Raw genomic sequence first — 24,520 nt, forward strand, 5'->3', positions numbered from 1 at the left:
GATCATGGCTGATCGATCATGGACTCAGATCCATTTCACTGCCCGCTCTCCATAACCCCTTATTCCCTTATCGGTTAAGAAACTGTCTATTTCTGTTTTAAATTTATTCGATGTCCCAGCTTCCACAGCTCTCTGAGGCAGCGATTTCCACAGATTTACAACCCTCTGAGAGAAGAAATTTCTCCTCATCTCAGTTTTAAATGGGCGGCCCATTATTCTAAGATTGTGCCCTCTAGTTCTAGTCTCCCCCATCAGGGAAAACATCTCCTGTAACTTACTGTATTTGACCACGACTTGCTTCCAGTTCAACAGTTAACATCTTTTCTTTTGCGTCACATTGCCTGGAGTTTAGAAACCGGTCTGGATAGTCTGAGTGAGGGACACGGTGTGGTGGGCCCTGAGCTCTGTATATTTAGACCATTACACACAGTATCATTTTACCTGAACTGATGAAGCAATTCATCATCCTCTCTTTCTTATTTGCTTCGGCAGGACTGCCTGACAAGAAAAATAGACATGATTTCGCTCTGGATGATGTCGATACAACCACTTGGACAGAAGATGGCAGCTATTCAAATAAACCTGGTGGTGGAGCCGTGGTCTCAAGTGGAAATGTAATGGTTACTCTGATAAATTTGGTGGTATTGCTTCTTTTTTGGCAAATTCACATCTTTCCATTTTTGCCTTACGCCTTTTAGTTGAATACTGGATAAACAGCAGTGACTCAAGGAATATTTCACACTTGGCAATGATGTACTTATGCTTTAAAAAATGCTTTTTGTTTTGATTATTTTAGTTTATTCAGAGCATGTGCAAATGAAGATATGTTAGTTCTAAGTATTTTTTATAACAGTGCTTTACAATATTCAGCTTTACAGAACTTTTCTTCCATCATTCTTGTTGTGGTGCATAGAAAACATGAGACACACTGAGACACAATGTGCATGTTTTTCACCATATCATCTTCACTCCTGTCACCCGGATCGACCAGGAACAATTTGGCTCGATGTACCACATATTGGGCCCAAGTTTCCACAGGATAAAAAACGGGCGCGCCCCCGAGCTGGGCGCCCGTTTTTCACGCCTAAAACGGCGCCAGAAAAAAAACGCGCTATTCTCGAGCGCTTTGCAGCTCCTTGTCTGTTTGGCGCGGCGCCCAGGGGGGCGGAGCCTACACTCGCGCCGATTTTGTAAGTGGGAGGGGGTGGGTACTATTTAAATTAGTTTTTTTCCTGCCGGCAACGCTGCGCGTGCACGTTGGAGCGTTCGCGCATGCTCAGTGTGAAAAAAACATTGGCACTCGGCCATTTTTGTAGTTCTTTGTATCTGTTTAATTTTTGAACATTTTTTAAATAAAAGCACATTGCCATCAGCACTTGCAGCCTTCTCACTGTCTCCTTCCCCTCCCCACCCTCCACGGCAACAAACCGCTGTTTCCTTCCCCTCTCTCCTCTCCGCGGCGGCAAACTGCTGTCTCCTTCCCCTCCCTCCCCTCCGCGGGAAAGAACGGGCGCCTCCTCTCCTCTCCCCTCCCCCCCCCCACGGGCAGAACGGGCGCCTCCCCCCCACCCTCCGCGAGAAAGAATGGACGCCTCCTCTCCCCTCCCCCCACCCCCCGCGGGAAGAACGGGCGCCTCCCCCCCCCCACCCCGCGGGAAGAACGGGCGCCTCAGGCTGACTGCAGAATTCTCCGTGCCTGAAGCACTTTCACACAGGTAGGAAGATGGTTTATTTAATCTTTTCTTTGCTTATAAATGTTTATTCAGGTTGGATTTATTTGTATAATATTTGTAGAAGTATAAATAAGGATTTATTGTAGAATTTAATGAGTTCCCTTCCCCCCACTCCCCCTCCACCTCGTTCTGGACGCCTAATTTGTAACCTGCGCCTGTTTTTTAATGTGTAGAACAAGTTTTTTCAGTTCTACAAAAATCTTCACTTGCTCCATTCTACTTTAGTTTGGAGTACCTTTTCACTGTGGAAACTTTGAAATCAGGTGTCAGTGGCCGGACACGCCCCATTTTGAATTCTGTTCCAAAGTAGAACTGTTCTACCTGACTAGAACTGCAGAAAAAAAAATGTGGAGAATTGCGATTTCTAAGATAGTCCATTCTCCACCAGTTGCTCCTAAAAATCAGGCGCAAATCATGTGGAAACTTGGGCCCATAAACTCTGGATGTATGGTTAATCTAGTTTTAAGTCCTCAGGGTCTTTCCACACCTTTATCTCTCTTTGCTCATGCCCACATCCCCAGTCTTTTCTCCTCGTTTCTTTTGCTCACTTGGTGCTCTTCTCCGTTGTCTTTTTTTGCACCTCCAGCATTTGAATTGTGCATTAGTAGCAGTTGATTTGTGCCTCTGCTACTCTAAGTTCTTGGCCCCAGATTAGCTTTATTGTTCTGTGTAAGGCAGAGCCCCTCCCCACTACCCGCCCCCTCCCCCACCCAGATACTCCAGCAACTCACATCCAACTGGATATGGGGCAGACTGTGCCGCTTGGGAAGCTAATCCAATGCGAGTGACAAATAGAGAGCAGAAGTTTGCGAATCAAAGGTCAGAGTTGCAAGAAATCATGGGAGCTGAAATTGCCCCTCGACCTGATTGGGGGCGGTTACCTTTCAGGGCCGGGATTTCATGCTCCTGGCTCGGCGGTCCCGCCCCCAACACGAAATTGGGCCGTGCGCCCCTGAAACGAAGCGGAGCACTGTCTCCGATGCTCCACTTTGTTGGAGGGGTGCTACCGAGGCGGCAATGTGGTGCTGAGACCAGGGGCATGCTGAGCAGGCCAGTGCTACGTGGAGCATCCATATCGTGCTGACGCGCTACAATGCCCCTCCTCTTCAGTTAAAGGGAAGGGCCGCTGCGCACTATGCAGGCACTTTGGTGGCCGCCACTGGGCCACCAGGGACACGATCGACCGGTCCAGCAGCCTGGCACCCAAAACAGAGTGCAAAGAGGCCGGCACGGGGCGGTGAGGGGTCGTCGCGGTGAGGGGTCATTGTGGGGCGGTGAGGGGGTCATTGTGGGGCGGTGAGGGGGTCATTGTGGGGCGGTGAGGGGGTCATCGCGGGGCAGTGAGGGGGTCGGCGCGGGTTCATCGTGGGGCATTGGTGGGTCATCGCGGGGCGTCGATGGGTCGGCACGGGTCGGTGAGGGGTCGACACGGGGCAGTGAGGGGTCGACACGGGGCAGTGAGGGGTCGGCACGGGGCAGTGAGGGGTCGGCACGGGGCAGTGAGGGGTCGACACAAGGCGGTAGGTGATCAGCGCGGGGCGATGAGAGGTCGACGCGCACACGGCGATGACATCATTAGTGGTTTTGCGCTGGCACGGGCGCTAATCACAGAGCGTGACGCTGCTGGGACAGCACCACCCCCCCCAAACCTCCGGGTCAATTTCTTCAGAGGCGCTCGTGCCCCCCCCTCCCCTGGGTGAAAACCCATTAGCGCCCCCCAGAGATGCTAACGGGCCACAAAAAGGGGCAATTTTGGCCCCCATGACTTAAAGTCGAAGGAGACAGAAGAGGATGACTTAGTGGCTGAGACTGTGATGGTGCAAGCCCTTACACGTAAATATGGAAGTAGACTTATCACCAAGAAAAACAATTCAAATTATGATATACCTTTTGGTTCATCAGCAAGGGGTAAGCGAGGGAGGGTTTCATTCTCCAGAGTTTAGTCATTCCATTCATTGTAATCTGGAAGAAAGCTTGGGTAAGAATGTTTGAGTCATGGAATAATCTGCCAAGGGGTAGCTTTTACAAACTAGAGCTGGAGCGGCATACCACTTCAACCTCCAGTGCGAGCTGCTCCAAGTGTATGATGATTTTGAGATGGGCGACTGGGTGACGTCATCAAAACCCTGGTCGCCGTTTTGGAGCGTGGGCAGGAACACCAGCAGGGTCCAGGTACAGAGGAGTGGGAAGGTCGGGGCGGTTGAGTGGTGAGTGTTTGTGGTGAGATGCAGTGAATGTTTATGGTGGAGGAGCAGCGAAAGATCGTGGCGGAGGTGCGACAGATGAGGGTACGGGGCCCAGAAGAGCCGAGGGCCCAAGGGCAGTACAGTTCAGCCCACACTGCGATATGTGCGCGCGCTAGGTCCATGCAGCAGAGCAGGTCTCCAGTCGTCTTGGTTAATCCTTGCCACTGGACCAAGACCAGTGGATTGGAAAGCAGCTAATGTAACGCCTCTGTTTAAAAAAGGGGGCAGACAAAAGGCAGGTAACTATAGGCCGGTTAGTTTAACATCTGTAGTGGGGAAAATGCTTGAAGCTATCATTAAGGAAGAAATAGCGGTACATCTAGATAGGAATAGTGCAATCAAGCAGACGCAACATGGATTCATGAAGGGGGAATCATGTTTAACTAATTTACTGGAATTCTTTGAGGATATAACGAGCATGGTGGATAGAGGTGTTCCGATGGATGTGGTGTATTTAGATTTCCAAAAGGCATTCGATAAGGTTACTGAAGAAGATAAAGGTACGCGGAGTCAGAGGAAATGTATTAGCATGGATAGAGAATTGGCTGGCTAACAGAAAGTAGAGAGTCGGGATAAATGGGTCCTTTTCAGGTTGGAAATCGGTGGTTAGTGGTGTGCCACAGGGATCGGTGCTGGGACCACAACTGTTTACAATATACACAGATGACCTGGAAGAGGGGACAGAGTGTAGTGTAACAAAATTTGCAGATGACACAAAGATTAGTGGGAAAGCGGGTTGTGTAGAGGACACAGAGAGGTTGCAAAAAGATTTAGATAGATTTGGCAGATGGAATATAATGTCGGAAAATGTGAGGTCATCCACCTTGGAAAAAAAACAGTAAAAGGGAATATTATTTGAATGGTGAGAAATTACAACATGCTGTGGTGCAGAGGGACCTGGGGGTCCTTGTGCATGAATCCCAAAATGCAGGTGCAGCAGGTAATCAGGAAGGCGAATGGAATGTTGGCCTTCATTGGGAGAGGGATGGAGTACAAAAGCAGAGAGGTTCTGCTGCAACTGTACACGGTATTGGTGAGGCCGCACCTGGAGTACTGCGTGCAGTTTTGGTCACCTTACTTAAGGAAGGATATACTAGCCTTGGAGGGGGTACAGAGACGATTCACTAGGCTGATTCCGGAGATGAGGGGGTTACCTTATGATGATAGATTGAGTTTACTCGTTGGAGTTCAGAAGGATGAGGGGTGATCTTATAGAAACATTTAAAATAATGAAAGGGATAGACAAGATAGAGGTTGTTTCCACTGGTTGGGGAGACTAGAACTAGGGGGCACAGCCTCAAAATACGGGGGAGCCAATTTAAAACCGAGTTGAGAAGGAATTTCTTCTCCCAGAGGGTTGTGAATCTGTGGAATTTTCTGCCCAAGGAAGCAGTTGAGGCTAGCTCATTGAATGTATTCAAATCACAGATAGATAGATTTTTAACCAATAAGGGAATTAAGGGTTATGGGGAGCGGGCGGGTAAGTGGAGCTGAGTCTACGGTCAGATCAGCCATGATCTTTTTGAATGGCGGAGCAGGCTCGAGTGGGTAGATGGCCTACTCCTGTTCCTAATTCTTATGTTCTTATGTTCTAGCTCTGTCAAGCCCGTGTGTGGCTGGTGTGCAACGGTCACCACACGTTAAAAAAATTCACGCACAGGCATCTTTCACCCCCTCAATTGGAGTTCAGGACTGGAACATCGGATCCTTCATCGAAACACCTGTGAACTCGTGGAAGCAAGTCATCCTTGTTCGAGGGACCGCCGATAATGACTAATCTAGAGAACAGGAGTTCAAATCCCACCATGACCTTTTGAGAATTTGAATCCAGTTTAAAAAAGCTGGAAATTAAAAGCTAGTATCAGTAAAGTGACCATGAAGCCATTGGATTGCAGCAAAACCCAACTGGTTCGCTAATGCACAGCTAGCACTCTGTGCATCCAATGCATAGGATGCTGCAGTCTGAGCGTGGATGCATCACTATGATTCCTTCAGTCCTAGTGTGCCTTTCCCCCGCTATAATTTTTTTTTTGTTTCTTTGTTCTTTGAAATTAATTAAAAACAAGCTGCCAGATGAATTTTAAAAGCCTTCATTTGAGCTGAATATCACATTTAATCTATGATTGAATGATTAATTTTTACCTCGGAGATAAAGATCTCAATTTTAACTGCCCCCCACTCCCCCCACCACACACAAGGGCAGGAAAGGGTAGGGCGAGGGATCAAAATCCTAAAAATCGAGATCCCGCCTCCAAGTCACCATGTTCCCGGTCTCGGTGATTCAGGCCCTGGGTGAGGCTCCCACTAAAAGCAGACGGGGGTCTATTTAAGGTTCAAAAGTTGAGGTCTGATATTTTAAGGTCCACGTAGGGGAGAGTCCCACACTGGAAGTAGCAACAAGGAAGAAATTGGCAACTGGTCGGAAGAGGTCCAGGTAACTTTTAAAACTTTGCCTGTCTTCGAACTCCTTGTGGGCTAGGAGGAGCAGGAGTGCTCCTCACAGGCCCTCAAAAAGTCCTTGGGCCTCCCCAGCCCTGGTAACCCCACAATCTTCGGGCAGCTCCTAAAATCAGGTAACAGGCCTGATTCCAGCTCCATCCTCTCTGCTGCTACCAGATTCTCATGCCCACTGCCAGGGCCCCCAACTCAACCTGAAATCCTGAGATTGGCAACAGCTATGTTCCCAGCGCTGTTTCCACGAACCTGTTTCCAAGTTCTAAAGATTTAAAAAATTTGTTGAAAGGCTTTCATCAATAGTGGGAAAATCTCTATTAATTTAAATACTCAGCAGGCTGGGAAAAGCAGAGTTGGGAGTCGGTGTGTGAGTTGGGTGGGATGGGGGGAGGGAATTTGTTTTCAAGCAGTGACCTGAGAAAATCTTTATTAATTAAAATAAATAAATACAACTTTCTCCATTTCACATCTTAGGAAACCATTAAAAAAATCTCCTTCACTGTCGTCGATGCTGTCATGACTATATATCACATTGCCTTGAGCACCCATACCTTTATAACAATCAAGCTCACTGATTTACAGTTTCCACGCATATATTGTTGCAGCTGCTTGTTTTTGGTTGCTGAGTTCCGTTGCCAGCACATGAGAGATTTCCTATTTACTGCTGACCCAGCTCCGTCCCTCAGCAGTGGCACATGCTGCACGCTTGGTGGCCAGTCCACTTGTTGCAACCATACAGTTTTGGTCTCCGTAGTTAAGGATGGATATAGTTGCACTGGAGGCAGTTCAGAGAAGGTTCACGAGGTTGATCCCTGAGATAAGGTGTTGTCATATGAAGAAAGAAAGGTTGAGCAGGTTGGGCCTATACCCATTGGAGTTTAAAAGACTTAGAGGTGATCTTATTGAAACGTATAATACTCTGAGGGGGCTTGACAGGATAGTGCTGAGATGATGTTTCCCCTCGTGGGGGATTCTAGAACTGAGGGCATAGTTTCAGAATAAGGGGTCGCTCATTTAAAATGGAAATGAGGAGGAATTTCTTCTCGAAGAGGGTCTTGAATTTTTGGAATTCTCTACCCCAGTGAGTTGTGGAGGTTGGGTCATTGAATGTATTTAAGGTGGAGGTAGACAGATTTTTGAAAGATAAGGGCTAACTAAGAAATAAGTGATGGAAGCAAAGAATGACTAATAAAGCAATAAAGAAAGGAAAGATAGATTACGAAAGTAAACTTGTGCAAAACATAAAAACAGATAGTAAAAGCTTTTACCGATATATAAAACGGAAAAGAGTGACTAAAGTAAATGTTGGTCCCTTAGAGGATGAGAAGGGGGATTTAATAATAGGAAATGTGGAAATGGCTGAGACCTTAAACAATTATTTTGCTTCAGTCTTCACAGTGGAAGACACAAAAACCATGCCAAAAATTGCTGGTCATGGGAATGTGGGAAGAGAGGACCTTGAGATAATCACTATCACTAGGGGGGTAATGTTGGACAGGCTAATGGGACTCAAGGTAGACAAGTCCCCTGGTCCTGATGAAATGCATCTCAGGGTATTAAAAGAGATGGCGGAAGTTATAGCAGATGCATTCGTTATAATCTACTAAAATTCTCTGGACTCTGGGGAGGTACCAGCGGATTGGAAAGCAGCTAATGTAACGCCTCTGTTTAAAAAAGGGGGCAGACAAAAGGGAGGTAACTATAGGCCGGTTAGTTTAACATCTGTAGTGGAGAAAATGCTTGAAGCTATCATTAAGGAAGAAATAGCGGGACATCTAGATAGGAATAGTGCAATCAAGCAGACGCAACATGGATTCATGAAGGGGAAATCATGTTTAACTAATTTACTGGAATTCTTTGAGGATATAATGAGCATGGTGGATAGAGGTGTACCAATGGATGTGGTGTATTTACATTTCCAAAAGGCATTCGATAAGGTGCCACACAAAAGGTTACTGCAGAAGATAAAGGTACGCGGAGTCAGAGGAAATGTATTAGCATGGATCGAGAATTGGCTGGCGAACAGAAAGCAGAGAGTCGGGATAAATGGGTCCTTTTCGGGTTGGAAATTGGTGGTTAGTGGTGTGCCACAGGGATCGGTGCTGGGACCACAACTGTTTACAATATACATAGATGACCTGGAAGAGGGGACAGAGTGTAGTGTAACAAAATTTGCAGATGGCACAAAGATTAGTGGGAAAGCGAGTTGTGTAGAGGACACACAAAGGCTGCAAAGAGATTTAGATAGGTTAAGTGAATGGGCTAAGGTTTGGCAGATGGAATACAATGTTGGAAAATGTGAGGTCATCCACCTTGGAAAAAAAACAGTAAAAGGGAATATTATTTGAATGGGGAGAAATTACAACATGCTGTGGTGCAGAGGGACCTGGGGGTCCTTGTGCATGAATCCCAAAAAGTTAGTTTGCAGGTGCAGCAGGTAATCAGGAAGGCGAATGGAATGCTGGCCTTCATTGCGAGAGGGATGGAATACAAAAGCAGGGAGGTCCTGCTGCAACTGTACAGGGTATTGGTGAGGCCGCACCTGGAGTACTGCGTGCAGTTTTGGTCACCTTACTTAAGGAAGGATATACTAGCTTTGGAGGGGTTACAGAGACGATTCACTAGGCTGATTCCGGAGATGAGGGGGTTACCTTATGATGATAGATTGAATAGACTGGGTCTTTACTCGTTGGAGTTCAGAAGGATGAGGGGTGGTCTTATAGAAACATTTAAAATAATGAAAGGGATAGACAAGAGAGAGGCAGAGAGGTTGTTTCCACTGGTCAGGGAGACTAGAACTAGGGGGCACAGCCTCAAAATACAGGGGAGCCAATTTAAAACCGAGTTGAGAAGGAATTTCTTCTCCCAGAGGAATTCTCTGCCCAAGGAAGCAGTTGAGGCTAGCTCATTGAATGTATTCAAATCACAGATCGATAGATTTTTAACCAATAAGGGAATTAAGGGTTATGGGGAGCGGGCGGGTAAGTGGAGCTGAGTCCACGGCCAGATCAGCCATGATCTTGTTGAATGGCGGAGCAGGCTTGAGGGGCTAGATGGCCTACTCCTATTCCTAATTCTTATGTTCTTATATGCATATAATCATAGAATCCATGTCTGCAATTATCACTATTACTCCTACAATATTTATTTATTAAAAGAACTTATTCAGTTGTATCAGAGTGGGTAGCACTCTCGCCTCTGAGTCACAAGGTTTAAATCCTATTCCAGAGACCTGGCTGGCACCTTAGTGCAGTACTGAGAGACTGCTGCACTGTCAGAGGTGCCATCTTTCAGATGAGACGTTAAACCGAGGCCCCGTGCCTGCACTTTCAGGTGGATCTAAAAGATCCCAGAGCACTATTTCAAAGAAGAGCAAGGGAGTTCCTCCCAGTGTCGTAGACAATATTTATCCCTGAACCAGTATCACTAGATCGGATTATTTGGTCATTATCTCATTACTGTATGTGGAACCTGCTGTGTGTAAAGTGACTGTCACTTTTCCTATATTACACAATTGTCTATACTTCAAATGTATTTCAATGACTGTAAAGCGCTTTGGGTCGTGCTGATGTTGTGAAAGATACTATAAAAGTGCAAGTTCTTTCTTTCAATCACTGCAAATCAATGGCCCTGATAATATACTGTATGTTACATAAAATAAAACAACATATCCTCTAACTCAGCATGATCAATACGACAGAACTATTATTATATAAAAATGAAATGACTGTATGCATATACTGCTCATCATCATGCTCCGGGCATCACACTTTCTCATGCAAATTGCTTAATTAACTTAAATTTCAATCTTGCAAAAGCAACAAGTCAGGACTAAGAGGAGTAGAGAAGATCTACCAATAAAACATGAAACCAGCTCAAAATTTGTTCAAAATCCTATTGACTGCAACAAATCTCAACTATAACTGTGATGAAAATCTACTAGTGAAAAAGCAGATGTCAATCAGATTTTTGAAAATAATTTTTCAGAAACCTTTCATTCACCATTTTCTTCGCACGAACACAAAAATAAGGTATCTATAAAAACATTAAAAAATTACATATTTCACAATAAAATTACTAAACTATACAATTGTGTTTTATTACACATCAAAACTACTTCATTGGTTGTGAAGTGCTTGGTGACATTTTACGGTTGTGAAAGATGCTATATAAATGCAAGTCTTTTTCTTTCTTTTGTGTAATTTAGTACCTTCAATGTTATTTTTACTCGGAGGCCTCAACCTCTCTCGAAAGCCCTTCAGGGATTAAATGTAGTATCTCCAAATTTGCGGGTGACACTAAGTTGGGTGGCAGTGTGAGCTGCGAGGAGGATGCTGTGAGGCTGCAGAGCGACTTGGATAGGTTAGGTGAGTGGGCAAATGCATGGCAGATGAAGTATAATGTGGATAAATGTGAGGTTATCCACTTTGGTGGTAAAAACAGAGAGACAGACTATTATCTGAATGGTGACAGATTAGGAAAAGGGGAGGTGCAAAGAGACCTGGGTGTCATGGTACATCAGTCATTGAAGGTTGGCATGCAGGTGCAGCAGGCGGTTAAGAAAGCAAATGGCATGTTGGCCTTCATAGCAAGGGGATTTGAGTACAGGGGCAGGGAGGTGTTGCTACAGTTGTACAGGGCCTTGGTGAGGCCACACCTGGAGTATTGTGTACAGTTTTGGTCTCCTAACCTGAGGAAGGACATTCTTGCTATTGAGGGAGTGCAGCGAAGGTTCACCAGACTGATTCCCGGGATGGCGGGACTGACCTATCAAGAAAGACTGGATCAACTGGGCTTGTATTCACTGGAGTTCAGAAGAATGAGAGGGGACCTCATAGAAACATTTAAAATTCTGACGGGGTTAGACAGGTTAGATGCAGGAAGAATGTTCCCAATGTTGGGGAAGTCCAGAACCAGAGGTCACAGTCTAAGGATAAGGGGTAAGCCATTTAGGACCGAGATGCGGAGGAACTTCTTCACCCAGAGAGTGGTGAACCTGTGGAATTCTCTACCACAGAAAGTTGTTGAGGCCAATTCACTAAATATATTCAAAAAGGAGTTAGATGAGGTCCTTACTACTAGGGGGATCAAGGTGTATGGCGAGAAAGCAGGAATGGGGTACTGAAGTTGAATGTTCAGCCATGAACTCATTGAATGGCGGTGCAGGCTAGAAGGGCCGAATGGCCTACTCCTGCACCTATTTTCTATGTTTCTATGACTGTCAGCTGAAGGCAGTTATCAATCACACTTGGACCTGTCTTTAAAAGGACGGAGTCCAAGCATATGCATTGTGGAGAATCTCCTAGCATGCAACAATATGATCCTCAGTGCAACAACAAGAAGTGTGTCTTTGCTCAGGCTGCAACAGAGTGAATGTCAATGCATTTGAAAGAGCAATGCATTGACAGGTGAGCTCATAAGCAGCAAAGCAATTTGGAACCTTTATAGACTGTTCTCTGTTCGTACACAATTATTCATATCCTGTCATATATAATTACCCACAGAGCAATGCATCTCGACAAAAAAATTTCTCAAGATTAAATCATATTTGCTATCCTTGTGTACTACAATTTAAGATAATTTATGGACTTATATGAAGGCTCAGTACAGCAACAGCCTATTTTTAAGCAGGTAGATGATGTCGGTACTTCAGCTTTCTATTTCAATAATTTAAACACAAGTTTGGTAATTCTCACATAACGTTCAAAGTCCAAAATGATTTATACCTTTGTATGAACAACATGGCCTAAACATTTGTTTGCACAGGCATGCCAACCCTTGCACCAGAATGGGTAGGCCCAAGGCCCACCCAATATTGGGGTTCAGGCCTCATTTACATCAGTCCAGCAAGCTGTAGATATCTGCTGGGCATTGCCAGGCAGCTCGCTGGCAAAGACCATTGGAATTTTGGGCCACTTGTTGCCAGTAATGGTCCTCAGGCAATTTTTGGAAATGGGAGGGGGGTAAAAGATCAGGAGGGAGTGGGACGATTGGAAGGGGGTAAGCGATCAGGGGAGGGGGGCAGGAACTGGGAGAAGGAAGAAGGCAGTGATTGGGAGAGGATATGAGCGGAGGCTGGAACATCAGCGGCAGGTTGGGGCCATAAAAGGAGCGGCGATCATGGGCAGCGTGGAGGCCCCGACCTGTGAGGGAACATCAGCGGTAGGTCAGGCCATAAAAGGGGTGGCGAGCGGTGGCCATGGGCAGCGTGGAAGCATGCCACTACAAGGTACAAGGCGAGCTGCTACAGGAGGGCGACGGCTGTGAAGAGTGACGTCATCAAGATCCAGGTCGGTGATTGGAGCGTGGGCAGATACAGCAGGAGCAGCGAGGTCGGGGCGAAGGAGCGGCGAGAGACTGTGGAGTGATGTAATCGGGGCCCAGGGGAGGCGTGAGTTTGGGGCCGGGGCAGCACGGACCAGCCCACACTGCGATATGTGCGCGCACTAGGTCCGTGCAGAAGAGCTGGTTTTCAGTTTTCTTGGTTAATCCTTGCCACTGGACCAAGACCTAGCTCTGTCAAGCCTGTGTGGTGGCTGGTGTGCAACGGCCGCCCCACATTAAAAAAATGTACGCAAAGGCATCTTCCACCCTTCAGGATGTAGTTCGGGTCCTTCATTGAAACACCTGTGAACTCGTCCTTTCTTTTGGCGTGAAAGCAAGTCATCCTCGTTTCGAGAGACTGCCTATGATGATGATAGTTTTAATGTAGAGCTGAGAGGAGCATGACTATACCTTCCAGATGCACATTCAGATAAGTATTTTTAAACTTTTTGGTGAAGGCCCTTTAAGGACCACTGGTTAGGCAGCATGTTTTCCTGAACACAACCATCCTGGAAAAGAGGGCATCAAACAAGCGCTTGGCCCCTTATTTGCATATGCAAAGGCTTAATGCCCGTTTCAGGCCTGATCTCTGGATGCCTATATTACTATGGTGAGCGACGCATCTCTGGCATGCACGCCACCTGTCATTTTAAACATAGTGTCATCGAATTTCTAGGTCCATATCTTTCCAAGCATCATGTACTTAGGCTTGCAGCAAAATAATAGAAAACATTCACTCCACCACTAACAATTACTCAGTTTCAGTAAGTAAATCTTGTCTTACAGATGTGAATGTATAGAATCAAACAGAACATTATGAGTAGTAAATAGTCTAAAAGTGCAAATTAGAATAATGTCTTTAGTACAGTTAAAAACATCTCCCAAATAATTACATAGAAATGATCAGTGACTGCTAATAATCCAAGACTGATTCTGGTTCCTACCTCTGCTTTCGATTTCTCGGATGCACATATCCACCACCATTGGTCTCTTTGCATTATGCGCTTTAACCAATGTTGTCAGATCACAGCTGTAGACTTTTTTCACATGCTTCAGGTCTGGCTTGCAATCATGTGGAACCATCTTGGAACACTGCTTGTGAACATTCAAGCCACAATCTAAGAATACAGAATGGGAGAAATCCTTTTAAATTATCAGAAAATTACAATTATTCCCATTTGAAAAAAGGTAATTCAAAAAAAGGGGGTATATCCAATGTTCCCTGTAAGCTGAGCTTCGTTCTGTGTGGCCTGTTTCTTTTAGTGCGCGGTCCCTTTAAATTTACGCGCAAGTGTGGTATTTACAATGCAGAAGCCGTGAACGGCCTGTGCCAATCTTTCCCATTAGTGCACAGCCGTGCAGCTTAGAGGGAACATTGGGTGTATCTATAGCCACTTTAATTTCATGGATCAAAATAAAGGTTGCTTTTTGCATCTCTAATATTTCATGGCTTTAGTAAAAATCATTACAGCACAGAAGGAGGCCATTTGGCCCGTCGAGCCCATGCCTGCTCTCTGCAAGAGCACTTCAGTTAGTCCCACTTATCCACCCTTTCCCAATAGCCCTGCAATTTTTTTTCTTTCAGGTACTTATCCAATTCCCTTTTGAAAGCCGCAATTGAATCTGCCTCCATCACCCTTTCAGGCAGTGCATTCCAGATCATCATAACGTGCTGCGTAAAAATATTTTTCCCCATGTCACCTTTGGTTCTTCTTAAATCTGTGTCCTCTGGTTCTCGATGTTTCCACCAATGGGAATAGTTTCTCTCTATCTACCCTTTCTAGACACCTGTATGTCTGTTGGTATTCAGGATTGTAAACTCCCATTTGTTTTCTCATCCCCTGCAGCTCTTCCTGTGAATGAACCTGTTGTCCCACAGACAGGAAAGGTCGTCCTTCATATCCTGCCCTTACCCAGGTGAGACGGCCTGCCCATTCAGCATTAAACTGTACCTGGAGACACACCAGCTGCACAGTACAATATCGATTCCAGGAGAAACTAACACACCCTTCATTCTGAAAATGAAGACACAACTATTGATACAAGACAAATGATTTCCTTTTGAAAGTTATTATTGAATCTGCTTCCACCTCCAACCCCTTTCAGGCAGTGTATTCTAGTTCAGCATAACTCGCTGCGTCAGAAACAGTTCTCCTCATCTTTTGGCAATTACAATCAATCTGTGTCCTCTGGTTACCGACCCTTCAGCCACTGGAAACAGTTTCTCTTTGTTTACTCTATCAGAAACCTTCTATGATTTTGAACACCTCTGTTAAATCTCCCAATAGCATTGTTTGCTTTAAAGAGAACAATCCCAGCTTCTCAAATCTTTCCAGATAACTGAAATCCCTCATCCTTAGTATCTCCTCTGCACCGCCACCAAGGCCTTGATATCCTTCCATAGCATCATAGAAATTTACGGCACATAAGGAGGCCATTTCGGCCCATCGTATCCGCGCCAGCCGACAAAGAGCTATCCAGCTTGTCCTACTTTCCAGTGTCGGTTAAGGCACTTCAGGCAGTGAGTTCCAGACCCCCACCACTCTCTGGGTGAAAAAAATCTCCCCTCAAAACCTCCTACCAATTACTTTAAATCTATGCCCCCTGATTGTTGACCTCTCTGCTAAGGGAAATAGGTCCGTCCTTCCTATCCACTCTATCTGGGCCCCTCAGAATTTTATTCACCTCAATAAGGTCCCACCTCAGCCTCCTCTGTTCCAAAGAAAACAAACCCAGCCTCTACAATCTTTCCTCATAGTTAAAATTCTCCAGTCCTGGCAACAATCTTGTAAATCTTCTCCGTATTCCCTCTCGAATGCAATCACATCTTTCCTGTAATGTGGTGACCAGAACTGCACGCAGTACTCCAGCTATGGCCCAACTAGTGTTTTATACAGTTCAAGCATAACCTCCCTGCTCTTGTATTCTGTGCTTCGGCTAATAAAGGCAAGTATTCCGTATGTCTTCTTAACCACCTTATCTACCTGGCCTGCTACCTTCAGGGATCTGTGGACATACACTCCAAGGTCCCTTTGTTCCTCTACACTTCTCAGTGTCCTACCATTTAATGTGTATTTCCTTGTCTTGTTAGCCCTTCCCAAATGCATTACCTCACACTTCTGTGGATTGAAATCCATTTGCCACCTGTACACCTGACCAGTTCATTGATATGCACACTTGGATAGTATCAACGGGATTAAACAAAGTCAACATGGATTTATGAAAGGAAAATCATGTTTGACAAACCTACTGGAGCTTTTTGAGGATGTAACTGATAGAATAGATAAGGGAGAACCAGTGGATGTAGTGTATTTGGATTTTCAGAAGGCCTTTGATAAAGTCCCACATAAGAGGTTAGTGTGCAAAATTAAAGCACATAGAATTGGGGGTAATGTATTGGGATGGATTGAAAATTGGTTAACTGAAAGGAAACAGAGAGTAGGAATAAATGGGTCTTTTTCGGGGTAGCGGGCAGTGACTAGTGGGGTACCACAGGGATCAGTGCTTGGGCCGCAGCTATTCACAGTATATATAAATGATTTGGATGAGGAAACCAAATGTAATATTTTTCCTGACGACACAAAACTAGGTGGGATTGTGAGTTGTGAGGAGGATGCAAGGCGATTTAGATAGGTTGAGTGAGTGGGCAAACACATGGCAGATGCAGTATAACGTGGATAAATGTGAAGTTATCCACTTTGGTAGGAAAAACATAAGGACGAAGTATTATTTCAATGGTGATGGCTTGGGAAGTGTCGCTGTACAGAGGGACCTGGGTGTCCTTGTACACCAGTCATTGAAAGCAAACACGCAGGTACAGCAAGCAGTTAGGAAGGCAAATGGTATGTTGGCCTTCATTGCAAGAGGATTTGCGTACAGGAGCAAGGATATCTTACTACTAGGGGACCGAGGGTCTAGTGAGGAGGAGGAACTGAATGAAATCCTTATTCGGCGGGAAATTGTGTTAGGGAAATTGATGAGATTGAAAGGCGATAAATCCCCGCGGCCTGCTAGTCTGCATCAAAGAGTACTTAAGGAAGTAGCCCTAGAAATAGTGGATGCATTGGTGATCATTTTCCAACAGTCTATCGACTCTGGATCGGTTCCTATGGACTGAAGGGTAGCTAATGTAACACCACTTTTTAAGAAAGGAGGGAGAGAGAAAACGGGGAATTATAGACCGGTTAGCCTGACATCAGTAGTGGGGAGAATGTTGGAATCAATTATTAAAGATGAAATAGCAGCACATTTGGAAAGCAGTGACGGGATTGGCCCAAGTCAGCATGGATTTATGAAAGGGAAATCCTGCTTGACAAATCTTCCAGAATTTTTTGAGGATGTAACTGGTAGAGTGGACAAGGGAAAACCAGCAGATGTGGTGTATTTGGACTTTCAAAAGGCTTTTGACAAGAGATTGGTGTGCAAAATTAAAGCACATGGTATTGGGGGTAATGTACTGACGTGGATAGAGAACTGGTTGGCAGACAGGAAGCAGAGAGTCGGGATAAACGGGTCCTTTTCAGAATAGCAGGCAGTGACTAGTGGGGTACCGCAGGGCTCAGTGCTGGGACCCCAACTATTTACAATATACATTAATGATTTGGATGAGGGAATTGAGTGTAATATCTCCAAGTTTGCAGATGACACTAAGCTGGGTGGCAGTGTGAGCTGTGAGGACGCTAAAAGGCTGCAGGTTGACTTGGACAGGTTAGGTGAGTGGGCAAACAAGTCGCAGCTGCAGTATAATGTGGATAAATGTGAGGTTATCCACTTTGGTGGCAAAAACACGAAGGCAGAATATTTTCTGAATGGCGGCAGATTAGGAAAAGGGGAGGTGCAGCGAGACCTGGGTGTCATGGTACATCAGTCATTGAAAGTTGACTTGCAGGTTCAGCAGGCGGTGAAGAAAGCAAATGGTATGTTGGCCTTCATAACCAGGGGATTTGAGTATAGGAGCAGTGAGGTCTTACTGCAGTTGTACAGGGCCTTAGTGAGGCCTCATCTGGAATATCGTGTTCAGTTTTGGTCTCCTAATCTGAGGAAGGACGTTCTTGCTATTGAGGGAGTGCAGTGAAGGTTCACCAGACTGATTCCCGGGATGGCAGGACTGAAATATGAGGAGAGACTGGCCTGTATTCACTGGAGTTTAGAAGGATGAGAGGGGATCTTATAGAAACATATAAAATTCTGACGGGGCTGGATGGGTTAGATGCAGGAAGAATGTTCCCAATGAAGGGGAAATCATGTTTAACTAATTTACTGGAATTCTTTGAGGATATAACGAGCATGGTGGATAGAGGTGTACCGATGGATGTGGTGTATTTAGATTTCCAAAAGGCATTCGATAAGGTGTCACACAAAAGGTTCCTGCAGAAGATAAAGGTACGCGGAGTCAGAGGAAATGTATTAGCATGGCTCGAGAATTGGCTGGCTAACAGAAAGCAGAGAGTCAGGATAAATGGGTCCTTTTCGGGTTGGAAATCGGTGGTTAGTGGTGTGCCACAGGGATCGGTGCTGGGACCACAATTGTTTACAATATACATAGATGTCTTGAAAGAGGGGACAGAGTGTAGTCTAAGAAAATTTGCAGATGACACAAAGATTAGTGGGAAAGCGGGTTGTGCAGAGGACACAGAGAGGCTGCAAAGAGATTTAGATAGGTTAAGCGAATGAGCTAAGGTTTGGCAGATGGAATACAATGTCGGAAAATGTGAGGTCATCCATCTTGGAAAAAAAAACAGTAAAAGGGAATATTATTTGAATGGGGTGAAATTATATCATGCTGTGGTGCAGAGGGACCTGGGGGTCCTTGTGCATGAATCCCAAAAAGTTAGTTTGCAGGTGCAGCAGGTAATCAGGAAGGCGAATGGAATGTTGGCCTTCATTGCGAGAGGGATGGAGTACAAAAGCAGAGAGGTCCTGCTGCAACTGTACAGGGTATTGGTGAGGCCGCACTTGGTGTACTGCATGCAGTTTTGGTCACCTTACTTAAGGAAGGATATACTAGCTTTGGAGGGGATACAGAGACGATTCACTAGGCTGATTCCGGAGATGAGTGGGTTACCTTATGATGATAGATTGAGTAGACTGGGTCTTTACTCATTGGAGTTCAGAAGGATGAGGGGTGATCTTATAGAAACATTTAAAATAATGAAAGGGATAGACAAGATTGAGGCAGAGAGGTTGTTTCCACTGGTCAGGGAGACTAGAACTAGGGGGCACAGCCTCAAAATACGGGGGAGCCAATTTAAAACCGAGTTGAGAAGGAATTTCTTCTCCCAGAGGGTTGTGAATCTGTGGAATTCTCTGCCCAGGGAAGCAGTTGAGGCTAGCTCATTGAATGTATTCAAATCACAGATAGATAAGATTTTTAACCAATAAGGGAATTAAGGGTTATGGGGAGCGGGCGGGTCAGTGGAGCTGAGTCCACGGCCAGATCAGCCATGATCTTGTTGAGTGGCGGAGCAGGCTCGAGGGGCTAGATGGCCTACTCCTGTTCCTAATTCTTATGCTCTTATGATGTTCGGGAAGTCCAGAACCAGGGGACATTGCCAAAGGATAAGGGGTAAGCCATTTAGGACTGAAATGAGGAGAAACTTCTTCACTCCGAGAGTTATTAGCCTGTGGAATTCCCTACCACAGAGAGTTGTTGATGCCAGTTCATTGGATATATTCAAGGGGGAGTTAGATATGGCCCTTACGGCTAAAGGGATCAAGGGGTATGGAGAGAAAGCAGGAAAGGGGTACTGAGGTAAATGATCAGCCATGATCTTACTGAATGGTGGTGTAGGCTCGAAGGGCCAAATGGCCTACTCCTGCACCTATTTTCTATGTTACAGTTTTAGGGCCTTGGTGAGACTGCACCTGGAATATTATGTGCAGTTTTGGTCTCCTTACCTAAGAAAGGATATACTTGCCATAGTGGAAGGGCAGTGAAGGTTCACCAGACTGATTCCTGGGATGGCAGGACTGTCATATGAGGAGAGAATGGGTTGACTAGGCCTGTATTCACTAGAGTTTAGAAGAATGAGAGGGGATCTCATTGAAACGTATAACGTTCTGACCGGGTTGGATAGACTGGATGCAGGGAGGATGTTTCCCTTGGCTGGGAAGTCTAGAACAAGCGGTCACAGTCTCAGGATACGGGGTAGGAAATTTAGGACCGAGATGAGGAGACATTTTTTCACTCAGAGGGTGGTGCACCTGTGGAATTCTCTACCACAGAAGGCTACGGAGGCCAAGTCATTCAATATATTTAAACATGCCTGGGCTAATAAAGGCAAATATTCCATATGTCTTCTTAGCCACCTTATCTACCTGGCCCTGCTACCTTTAGGGATCTGTAGACCTGCACTCCAAGGTCCCTTTGTTCCTCTACACTCTTCAGTGTCATACCATTCTATGTGTATTCCCTTGCCTTGTCAGACCTCCCCAAATGCATTACCTCACACTTATCCGGATTGAATTTCATTTGCCACTGTTCTGCCCACCTGACCAGTACATTGATATCTTCCTGCAGCCCACAGCTTTCTTCTTCATTATCAACCACACAGCCTATTTTAGTGTCATCTGCAAACTTCTTAATCATTCCCTCCAACATTCAAGTCCAAGTCATTGATATATACCACAAAAAGCAAGGGACCCAGCACCGAGCCCTGTGGAAACCCACTGGATACAGCCTTCTAGTCACAAAAACACCCATCAACAATTAGCCTTTGCTTCCTGCCTCTGAGCTAATTTTGGATCCAATGTGCTACTTTGCCCTGGATTCCAGGGGCTTTTACTTTGCAAGCTCATCCCTGCAACCATTCTTGTAAATCTTTTCTGAGCCCTCTCTAAGGCCTTCACATCCTTCCTAAAATGCAGTGCCCAGAATTGTGCACAATATTCCAGTTGCGGCCGAACCCCTTATAAAGGTTCATCATAACTTCCTTGCTTTTGTACTCTATGCCTCTATTTAGGAAGCCCAGGAGTCGGTATGCTTTTTTAACCGCTTTCTCAATCTGCCCTGTCACCTTCAACGATTTGTGCACATATACCCCCAGGTCTCTCTGTTCCTGCACCCACCTTAGAATTGTACCCTTTAGTTTATGTTGCCTCTCCTCATTCATTCTACCAAAATGCATCACCACACTTTTGTGCGTTAAATTTCATCTGCCACGTGTCTGCCTATTCCACCAGCCTGTCTATGTCTATCACTATCCTCCTCACTGTTCACTATACTTCCAAGTTTTCTCTCATCTGCAAATTTTGAAATTGTGCCCTGTACACCCAAGTCCAAGTCATCAATATATATTAAGAAAAGCAATGGTCCTCGAACTGACCCTTGGGGAACACCACTTCCTCCAGTCCGAAAAACAACCGTTCACCAATACTCTCTGTTTCTAGTCACTTAGCCAATTTTGTATTTTCATATCCATGCTGCCTGTTTCTTTTATTCCATGGGCTTCAACTTTGCTGGCAAGCCTATTATGTGGCACTTTATCAAACACCTTTTGGAAGTCCATGTCCACATCAACCGCACTGCCCGCACCAACCTTCTCTGTTACCTCATCAAATCAGTAATTATTTTAGGTAAACATTTGAAATAAAATGCTTTATTTTTGTGGTTGCAGTCCCCTTGGGCCGATTTTCACTTGCTTCGCCTACTGCTAGTAAGACTCTAAGAGCGTGAAAAAGATGGTGCTGTTCTTACCTCCTTGATCTTGTGCATAATGTCTCTGCTGCTATTTGGAGTGCCATAAGGACACGAGCCGTCCAGGCATTATGCAAGAATATTGGACACAGGAGCAAAATGAACTCATTGAATGGCGGTGCAGGCTAGAAGGGCCGAAGGGCCGAATGGCCTACTCCTGCACCTATTTTCTATGTTTCTATGAACATCTTTTGCTTAGCCATATTAACTATTCTGCATTGCATATCATTCAAAATGATACCATTTAAACTCAGACTGCTGATGCAAGTCAGAAGTTGACCACATCACGAGGTCATTGTCTCAATTAGGATTTGCTAATATTAGAGATTAGTCGGGACAATGGGAAAGCAGGAACAAGCAGACAATATCACATGTGAGGTGTTAATATCAGATTGGCCAGAACAATGGAGGCACCGAAGCTAACCATAAACTAGCTGCAAGATTACATTAACCATCTGGGATGGTCTTAATTTTCTCTTGTGATCCTTTGAAATGCCAGGCAGGAAACTACAGTTTAAATTGAGCTCCCTCCCGCGACACCCTGGTCCACTCCTCAATCACCCCCAACACCCCTCCCACCCCCCGCCCCACTTCCCGTGCAAGCGCAGGAGATGCAGCACCTGCCCTTTTACCTCCTCCCTTCCCAATGTCCAGGGCCCCAAACACTCCTTCCAGGTGAAACAGCGATTTATGTTTACTTCTTACAATTTAATATACTGAATTCGCTGCTCACAATGCTCACTATACACTGGGGAAGCCAAACGCAGATTGTGTGACTGCTTTGCGGAACACATCCATTCAGTCCGTAAGCGTGACCCTGAGCTTCCGATCACTTATCACTTTAATTCCACTCTCCACTCCCACGCTGACCTCTCTGTCCTCTGCCTCTTAGTGTTCCAACGAAACTCAACATAAGCTCGAGGAACAGCACCTCATCTTTCGATTAGGCATTTTACAGCCTTCTGGACTCAACATCGAGTTCAACAATTTAAAGACCATAACCTCTGCCCCAATTTGTTCACATGACAGCTGTTGATGATTCGCCATTCCCATTTACACATCTTCTGGACTCATTTTTTATTTCTTTACGTGTTCCATTACCATCTCCTTTTGCTTTGTACTATCATACCTTTTGTCATTTAATCACGTCTACCTTCCACCCCATCACAGACCTTCCCTTTTTGTTCTTTCATTCCCCCACTTCCCTGCCCCTGCACTTGCTTAAAATCTGTTACATCTCTAACTTTTTACAGTTCTGACGAAAGGTCATCAACCTGAAACATTAACTCCGTTTCTCTCTCCGCAGATGCTGCTTGACCTGCTGAGAATTTCCAGCACTTTCTGTTTTTATTTCAGATTTCCAGTATCCGCAGTGTTTTGCTTTTGTTTAAATTGAGCAATAGTCAAACAAACAGGAAGACAATTATCTGTTGGACAGAGGTGCTAACTACAGTTGTGATAGTTCAGGAGATTAGATAGGTGCATTGTAGGAGTTCTCCAAAGGACAAGAATACAGTCTGCAGCTTCCTTGTTCCTTGGGTTTAAAAGCAGAGCCAAGTTTGCAGTTTAAGTTGTAGGGTCAAAACTAGCAGTCATGCTGAAGGAGTATGGAGTGAAGGCAACAGAGGAAGGCGCAGCTTTACGGGCGACTGATGAGACATTGGGCCTTACCCAGAATTTGGACCTTACCCAGAATAGGGCAGATAATATCAATTCTTGCCCTATTTTGTTAACTACTGCTTAAATACTTACATGTATTGATCTTTTACTTGTTGATAATAAAATAGCCACTATAAACCATATTGGTATCCGTGTCAAACCATTCGACCTTTCCTCCACAAATTAAAAAACCACACATATCAGGTGGTAACAGTATTTAGGGGTCCTATCATGTAGATAGGACATTGCTGCAATTTTCACAGGAAAAGTCGAGATAACTGCTTGGTGAAGGACCCGTTCAGAAAAGTGGGCGTCAGAGGAAGTAAACCATGGATATTTAAAGGGACACTCACATGTGTAAGTAAGTACTGGATAGTGCAGAGCTGTATATTTTGAAGGAGAGAGTCTTCTTTGCATTTCTTACTCTTTGCAGATTCAAACAAATGAGTCCTCTTCATCATGAGAGTCATACTGGCAACTCTGAGCTGGGGGTGCAGGAGAGGAGCAACATGAGCAGCAGGAACAATGGGAGAGAGCAGAAATCTGCATAAAGGTGCCAATATCCGTGCCTCAGGGTGTACAGAAACCAAAAAAACATGCCTCAATTTCACTGAGGACTAATGTGTTAGGAGGCTTCGGTTCAGCCACAAGGCTGTCACTGTCCTATGCCACCTGCTGCAGTCAATCCTGGAGCACAGACTGAGAGGTGACTATATGTTGCTTGTGGTCATCAAGGTCACAACAGCACTAAGTCTTTCTGCCTCTGGATTGTTCCAGGCTCCAGCAGGTGAAAATGTGCACGTCAGCTAGTCAGCCATTCCATTCTATACATGTGTAGAGAGGTGGTTGGACAGCAGAAAGCAAAGGATAGTAGTGGTGCAGAAGGGAGGGATTCAAATTCCTGGGGCATTGGAACCGGATCTGGGGGAGGTGGGACCAGTATAGACTGGACGGTCTGCACCTGGGCAGGACCGGAACCAATGTCCTAGGGGGAGTGTTTGCTAGTGCTGTTGGGGACGAATTAAACTAATATGGCAGGGGGATGGGAACCTATGCAGGGAGACAGAGGGAAGTAGAATGGGGGCAGAAGCAAAAGATAGAAAGGAGAATAGTAAAAGTGGAGGGCAGAGAAACCCAAGGCAAAAAGCAAAAAGAGCCACATTACAGCAAAATTCTAAAGGGGCAAAGTGTGTTAAAAAGACAAGCCTGAAGGCTCTATGCCTCAATGCGAATAAGGTGTACGAATTAACTGCGCAGATAGCTGTTAACGGATATGATGTAATTGGCATCACGGAGACATGGCTCCAGGGTGACCAAGGCTGGGAACTCAACATCCAGGGGTAGTCAACTTTCAGGAAGGATAGACAGAAAGGAAAAGGAGGTGGGGTGGCGTTGCTGGTTAAAGAGGA

At 45.3% G+C, this 24,520-nt stretch overlaps 1 protein-coding gene across 4 annotated transcripts in view; it reads right to left on the reverse strand.

The window, feature by feature from the left end:
* Window positions 1-24,520, reverse strand: part of LOC139259856 (N-chimaerin) — a 332,546-nt gene that overhangs the window by 16,955 nt on the left and 291,071 nt on the right. For 3 of the 4 annotated variants that reach the window (XM_070875745.1, XM_070875747.1, XM_070875748.1), the window contains 2 exons: window positions 13,702-13,875; window positions 442-498 (listed from right to left, as the gene is read on the reverse strand). In XM_070875745.1, the coding sequence (XP_070731846.1) occupies window positions 442-498; window positions 13,702-13,875 (231 nt within the window). The remainder of the gene's footprint in view (window positions 1-441; window positions 499-13,701; window positions 13,876-24,520) is intronic. The other variant, XM_070875746.1, reaches the window with a different exon arrangement.

The sequence above is a fragment of the Pristiophorus japonicus genome, chromosome 3, assembly GCF_044704955.1.
Source record: "Pristiophorus japonicus isolate sPriJap1 chromosome 3, sPriJap1.hap1, whole genome shotgun sequence".
Lineage (NCBI taxonomy): Eukaryota > Metazoa > Chordata > Chondrichthyes > Pristiophoridae > Pristiophorus > Pristiophorus japonicus.